This window comes from Capra hircus, chromosome 8, assembly GCF_001704415.2.
Source record: "Capra hircus breed San Clemente chromosome 8, ASM170441v1, whole genome shotgun sequence".
In the NCBI taxonomy this organism is placed as follows: domain Eukaryota; kingdom Metazoa; phylum Chordata; class Mammalia; order Artiodactyla; family Bovidae; genus Capra; species Capra hircus.
This window is the reverse complement of record NC_030815.1, coordinates 70,154,476-70,162,040: the sequence shown is the minus strand read 5'-3', so window position 1 is coordinate 70,162,040 and position 7,565 is coordinate 70,154,476. Positions and strand designations below refer to the sequence as shown.

Below are 7,565 nucleotides of genomic sequence, written 5' to 3'. Positions count from 1 at the left end.
ACTACCTGATTTCAACACTCACTATAAAGCTACAGTAATCAAGACAACAGGCTTCCCAGGAGGCTTAGTGGTGAAGAATCTGCCTGCCAGCGCAGGAGCAGCAGGAGACGCGGTTCCATCCCGGTGTCAGAAAATCGGCTAGAGGAGGAAATGGCAACCCACTCTCGTGTTCTTGCCTGGGAAATTCCACAGCCAGAGGAGTCTGGCGGACTCCAGTCCATGGGGTCGCTAAGAGTGGAACACGACTGAGCACACACGCACACAATCAAGGCAACGTGGTATTGGCACAGGATAGAAAATGAATAGATCCATGGAACACAATATAGAGTCCAGAAATGGAACATATAGATGGTCTATTGAATTTCAACAAAGGCAGTAATATTATTCAATGGCAAAAGAAAGTGTTTCCAATAAATGATATTGGAACCGCTGGATAAACATATGGAGGAAAAAGGAATTTTAATTCCTACCACACCGGCCTCACAAAACTGATACAAAAGGGGTCCCGGTTCGTGTCTCCCCTGCCCAGTCCCCAGCCCACAGTCGCCCTTAAGTAGGACCTAGCCTTGTGCTGCTTACCCAGTACTGGGACTCCCCACAACCTAAGTCCAGCAGAGTGCGGATGTTTTCGGGACAGCTGGATGCGCCTGACCCACGTGGGGACCTCCTCCTCCTGGCTTGTTTGGTTTCGTCTGTCAATTAGCCTCCAGCAGTTCTGTTTCCCAAAGGCTTTAAAAAATCTACAGGGAAGAAAAATCTCCAAGAAAGGCTGAATGGAGTGGATTCCTCTAGCTTGCCTGACTGCAAGAGCAGTAGAGTCCAGAGGAGGTGGTATGAAGTCTTGCGTGTGAAAGTCAGACGTCGACCCGGGCATTACTGCAACGCACAGGTAGTGATGGAGGAGATCCGAAGCCTATTCAGACCCACCGATGGCCGGCTCTGTGACCTTCATTCTGTCCACCCACCTGTTCACTGAGTATCTGCTCCAGTCAGGCACCTGGCTACTAAGATGCTAAGAGCAAACGTCTGATTCAACAACTTTCCGGGACAGAGCTGCCACGTGACTCTGGAGGCAGTGATACCCGTGCACCCATACTGTCAATGAACGTGGGAGGAACAGAAGCTGAGAGCCAGCAGAAGGCGGTAGTCAGAGGACCAGAGGTAGTTCAGGAGGGTCGTTGCCCCTGAGAAGGGATCTGGTTCAAGAAGAACCTTTAATGCCAGCTCTGCGTGCTCCGGACTTCCCAGGTGGCTCCGTGGTAAAGAATTCGCCCGCCAATGCAAGAGATGCAGGAGAGGAGAGTTCCATCCCTGAATCGGGAAGACGCCCTGGAGGAGGAAATGGCAACCTACTCCAGTATTCGTGTCTAGGAAAGCCCATGGACAGAGAAGCCTGGTGGGCTGCAGTCCATGGGGCAGCAAAGAGTCGAACACGACTGAGCGAATGAGCGCGCACGCAGGCTGCGTTCAACTCGCGGTCGAGAGGAAGACGGAGGTTCTTATTTTCCCGACACTGATTGAGCAATATCCTGAGTAAGACAAGGCGGGGCCACCGCCGCCTGATTTTTCTAGAAGAGTACAGAGCGCGGGAGCGGAGGTATACAGAAGAGCTCCGACGCCTGGCCATCAGAGGCCAGCTTTCCAAGTTCCACGGACGACCGCGAAGATTCCTCATGACTGTGCCTACCATCAACCTGCGGGGACCTCGACAGCGAACGCTGCCCGACCGGGGACGGAGGGCACCGGCCTCCTCGAGCGCCGGCGCAGGGCGCCCCGGTGGCCCCACACTTCGGTTCAAGCACCTCATCGTCGTCATGGCTGTCGTGTTGTGGGTGAGTACCACCGCGGGCGCTGGCTCCGGAAGGCCGCCGGGTGGCGGGTAAGTGGCGGCGGGAAAAGACCCGACAGTGTGCATGCCCAGGTCAGCTGCGGCCGGGCCATGTCAGAGCAAGATCTACCGGGGGCTGAATGGGGGAAAGGAGGAGGGTCAGGGCCTGGCAGGACCGACCCGGGCCCAGAGGGAGAAGAGCCCGTGTTCTCCGTCCCGGTCCTAGGCTTGTCTGGCTGTCCCAGAAGTAAATTCCAAAGGAAAAGGAATGGGAAACCCCTTTGCAAGCTTCTCCGCTCCCCTTCCTTCCCCCCTCATCCTTCCGTCTCCCTTCTTCCTTTCCCTCCCTCCTCCCCTTTTATGTTGAGATTCTAGAACATGCTCAACGCATCTATTCTTCCTCTCGATTTTTACAGAAAAGTAGCTTTCCCACCCTCCGTTGCATTCAGCACCCCTTTTCGGCTGCTGTCGGTCTTTTTGCAAATTCCTTCACCACTTTCTTCCGCAGCAACCCACAGGGCTTACAGGGTAAATCCCCAGTAATCAAGCGGCTAGCCTCAGAGGCTCTGTCTAGTTTCGGAGGAAAGGGACTGAAGATGTTATTTTGATTTCTGTTTTGAGGCTGAAACAGGTGTGGCATTCATCCTGAAAAATCTATTTAATGGCTGCCCTGAATTCCAGGCGAAAGGGTTTACTGTTAACCTAGCTATCTTTTTACTTGTAAAAGCAACTACCCACAGCCACACAAATCTTAGAAGAGACAGGTCTCAGACCACAGGAAGACCTTGAGAACAAGTGTGACGCTATGGCTTTGTCACAGCTGATGAAGTTTAGAGTGAAAGAGAAACCCTGTATGATGTTACTTACACTTACACGTGCCATATAAAAATTAAAAACTAGTGAGTAACACAAAAAAAGAAGCGGACTCACAGATAACCGAGAACAACCTGGTGGTTACCAGTGGGGAGAGGGAAGCAAGGAGGGGCAAGATAAGGATGAGGGGAAAGGAAGAGTTATTGTGAGATTATATGAAATCATGTGTGTAAATAGCTTGAAAATTGTAAAGCACTATAGAATTTAAAGAATCTTTTGTTCAAGAATGGAGAAGGCAATGGCGACCCACTCCAGTATTCTTGCCTGGAAAATCCCATGGACAGAGGAGCCTGGTAGGCTGCAGTCCATGGGGTCACTAAGAGTTGGACATGATTGAATGACTTCACTTTCTTTTCACTTTCATGTATTGGAGAAGGAAATGGCAACCCACTCCAGTGTTCTTGCCTGGAGAATCCCAGGGACAGGGGAGCCTGGTGACCTGCTGTCTATGGGGTCGCACAGAGTTGGACACGAGTGAAGCGACTTAGCAGCAGCAGTTGTTAAAAAAAAAAGTAACGGTGCAGCTTTTAGGCACCATTTGTCCCCAGGGAGAAAGAGTAGTCTTGTTTTGGTTGACCTATCAAGGGAGAGTGAAAATCAAACGACCCTAAAACAGTTGCATCAGCTCCGGAAAGTAACACGGGCATGCAGCAAGGTCCAATTAGACTCTGCAAACCCAGCTAACAGTACTGCATCATTTGCAGGAAGTAGTTAAAAGCATGAAAAGAAATCCCCACTCCTGACTCATCTCTGAACTTCACCAGGTTGGTAGCAGAGTGAACAAATTGTGGAGCCGAACTGAAGACGCTGCCACAATCCATTGTCCATTCTCAGTTCCTTTCTTTCTTTTAATTGGCTAAGGCTCAAAGGCTGCAGGAATCTTAGTTCCCAGCCTAGGATCCAACCTTGACCCCTGCAGTGAAAGTGCGTCATCCTAACCACTGGACCACCAGGAAGTTCCCTCGTTTCCCTCTCTCTTTTGTCCCACACTGCTGCTCCACCGCAGCCCTCCTGTCTCCCTCCTCTGTCTGTCTCTATCTCTCTCTCACACCCCCAACCCACCCTCCACACACACACACCACAAGTCTGTGAGTGGCAAAGTCTCACATCTCCACCATTCTTGTCTGTGATCCTGGCTCTGTGGGACTTTCCCCTGCATGTCCACCCCTGTTCCCTGCCACTGGGAGTCTTGTCACATCTGCCTTGCAGCCCTTCCAGGCTCTTTTCACCTTGGTGACTTTACGGGCATTGCTGTCTCTGCCTCAGGTTCCTGTGGCCAGAACTGCCCTGAGCTCAGAAAAGAAGGACCTCGCCTTGTCCCCAGTGCCCCACAGCCCCTGCACAGGGCTACTCACTCAGCAGGCTGCAGTCAGGGCTCCCCCTGAATGTGTGGGTGGTGTGGGTTCTAAGATGCCTGCGCTAATGTTAGTGTTTTGTCCTGCCCTGAGGAGCATGGGGGTATTGATCTGGGTGATGGGAAATGTGATCGGCAAGCTGGGGACAGAACAGAGGTAACTGAATGTCAACACTGAGGGATTGCCCAGGACTATTTCAAGTTTTCATCTGATGTTACCAAAGATTTTTTAAATGTACATTTGTGGTGTTAAAAGTGTCAATTCATCAGGAAGACATCTTAACCATAAATATATTGTGCCTAATAAAAGAGCTTTAAAAATACATAAAGCAAAAATTGATGAAATCGAAGGACTATCATATCACCCTTTAATGAAAATGAAAAAGGGCAGTAACATTATCGGGCTTCCCCAGTGGTTCAGTGGTAAAGAATCTGTCTGCCAATGCAGGAGACACAGGTTAGATTCCTAGGCTGGGGAAGATCCCCTGGAGGAGGAAATGGCAACCCACTCCAGCATTCTTGCTGGAATATCCCATAGAGGAGCTTGGCAGGCTACAGTCCATGGGGTCGCAGAGTCTCTCACAATTAGCCACTAAACAACAGCAGAAGTAATGCTGTCAACCATAATGGGAATTCCCCTAGCAGTTCAGTGGTTAGAAATCTGCCCTCTTATGGAGGGCACAACAAGTTTTGCTGGTTGAGGAGTTAACATCCTCGAAGCTGCACAGAGAGACCAAATTTAAAAAAAAAGAAAAAGAAAAACCAACCATCTTGATTTAATTGACATTCAGAGAGCACACTTGCAACATCTAATGAAGACTCATTCTTTTTTGATGAATGTGGTACTTCCACTAAGATAGACCACATTCTAGACAATTTAAAAAGTCTAAATAAGTTTAAAAGCAATGAAATCATATAACCTCTGTTCTCTGACTTTAATGAAATTACATTGCTAGTCAAGAATGGTCTCTAGAAAAAGACTCCAAAATTTGAATATTAAGCAACATCCTTCAAATCATTATGGTTCTTAGATGAAATCAAAAGAATATTTTTTTGAATTTCAAAACAAATGGTAATGAATATATACTTCATGGAAACTTGTGAAAAGCTGCTAACACATGCTTAAACCGTGCAGTTTTCAATTAAAATGTGCTGCTGCTGCTGCTAAGTCACTTCAGTCGTGTCCGACTCTGTGCGACCCCATGGACGCAGCCCGCCAGGCTCCCCTGTCCCTGGGATTCTCCAGGCAAGAACACTGGAGTGGGTTGCCATTTCCTTGTCCAGTGCATGAAAGTGAAAAGTGAAAGTGAAGTCACTCAGTCATGTCCAACTCTTAGTGACCCCATGGACTGCAGCCTACCAGGCTCCTCTGTCCATGAGATTTTCCAGGCAGGAGTACTGGAGTGGGGTGCCATCACATTCTCCAAATTAAAGTGTGAGTGCATGCTAAGTCACTTCAGTTGTGTCCTACCCTTTGTAACCCTATGGACTGTACCTCGCCAGGCTCCTCTGTCAAAGGGATTCTCCAGGCAAGAATGGAGTGGGTTGTCGTGCCCTCCCCCAGGGAATCTTCCCGACCCAGGGATTGACCCCACATTTCTTTAAGTCTCTTGCATTGGCAGGTGGGTTCTTTACCACTGGCACCACCTGGGAAACTCTTCCAATTAAAGATGTTCTATTAGAAAGAATAGGGGGTTGGGAGAAATGGGGAGTAAAATTTTTTTTTAATTAAAGAAAAAAAAAAGCGACCTGAAGATTCACATTTTTAAATCACCATAAAATAAGTGCAAATTAAACTCAAAAGAATAGGAAAAAAAATAATAATATGAGTAGAAATCAATGAAATAGAATACAAATGATGAAAGGAATTGACAAACCAAGTGTTGATTCTCTGAAATGATTAACAAAATTAATAAAATTAACAAACCAAATTTTGAAAGAAAAAAGGCCAAAAAACAAAAAAGCAATATCAGCAATTAATGATAAGATATTATAACAAACTCTGCAGCCATAGAAAGGACAATAAGGGGAACTTATGAATAATTTAATGCTGATAAATTTGACAACAACTTGAATAAAATGGACAAATTCCTTGAAAATATTATTTAGCAGAACAGATACAAGATGAAAAGAAAATCTGATTAACCCTATATCTTTTTATGAATTAGAATTCATCACTTAAAATCTTACAGCAATGAAAACTGCAGGCCCATGTAGTTTCATTGATGAATTCTATAAATATTCATAGAAAAAATAATATTAGTCTTATACAAATTCTTTCAGAAAATAAGAATAAGCAACAGTTCTTCACTGTTTTATAAAGCCAGCACAACCCTGGTATCAAAAATTTACAATGATATTACCAAAAAAAAATACTGATCAACATCTATTATAAATATACATGCAAAAATCCTTAATTGAGGGACTTCCCTGACTGTCCAGTGTTTAAGACTCCCCCTTTCCAATACAGGGCTTCCTCGGTGACTCAGATGGTAAAGAATCTGCCTGCAGTGGGAGAGACCCAGATTTGATCCCTGGGTTAGGAAGATCCCTTGGAGAAGGGAATGGCTACCCACTCCATTATTCTTGCCTGGAAAATTCCATGGACAAAGGAGCCTGGCTGGCTACAGTCCATGGGGTCACAAAGTCGGACACAACTGAGCGACTAACACTTTCACTTGCATAGTTTGAAATCAGGAAGCAAGAGGCCACCAGCCTTCCTTAGCTTTTTTAAAAAATTACTTTGGCTCTTCAGAGTCTTTTGTGGTTCTATAAAAATTTTAATTATTTGTCCTATTTCTGAGAAAAGCGCCATTGAAATTTTGATAAAAATTGCATCAGATCTATAGATTTCTCTGAGTATATGGACATTTAAAAATATTGATTATTCAAATCCATAAGCATGGATTTTTTTTTCCATTTATTTGTGTCTTTTTCAATGCAGTTTTCAATATACAGGTCTTTGACCTCCTTGGCTGAATTTATTCAACCTATTCATAAGAATTTTATTTTTCTGATGCAATTGTAAATTAGATTGTTTTCTTATTTCTCTTTCTGCTGGTTTGTTATTCATGTAAAGAAATGCACCATATGTTTTCATACTGATTTTTATATCCTGTAACTATACTGGATTCATTTATTAGTCTTAAGAGGTTTTTTTTTAATGGAGTGTTTAGCATTTTCTATACATAATATCATGTCACCTGCAAAATGTGACAATTTTACTTTCTCCTTTCCAAGTTGTATGCTTTTTTATTTCTTTTTCTTACCTAATCGCTCTGGCTGGGACTTCCAATACTATGTTAAATAAAGATGACAAGAGTGAGTGTCTTTATCTTGTTCCTGATCTTAGAGGAGATAATTCAAGCTTTTCACTATTGAATGTGGTGTTTGCTGTGGCCTTGTCACATAGGGTTTTATTATGTTGAGGTGTATTTCCTCTGTGTCTGGTTTGTTGAGAGTTTTATCATAAATCAATATTGAATTTGTCAAATGCTTTTTTGGTACCCA

At 45.0% G+C, this 7,565-nt stretch overlaps 1 protein-coding gene across 1 annotated transcript in view; it reads left to right on the top strand.

Annotated features, from left to right (window-relative positions):
• Window positions 1,298–7,565, top strand: part of LOC102175959 (tumor necrosis factor receptor superfamily member 10B) — a 41,547-nt gene continuing 35,279 nt past the window's right edge. The window contains exon 1 of the mRNA XM_018052327.1: window positions 1,298–1,832. Within this exon, the coding sequence (XP_017907816.1) occupies window positions 1,674–1,832 (159 nt within the window). The 5' untranslated portion in view covers window positions 1,298–1,673. The remainder of the gene's footprint in view (window positions 1,833–7,565) is intronic.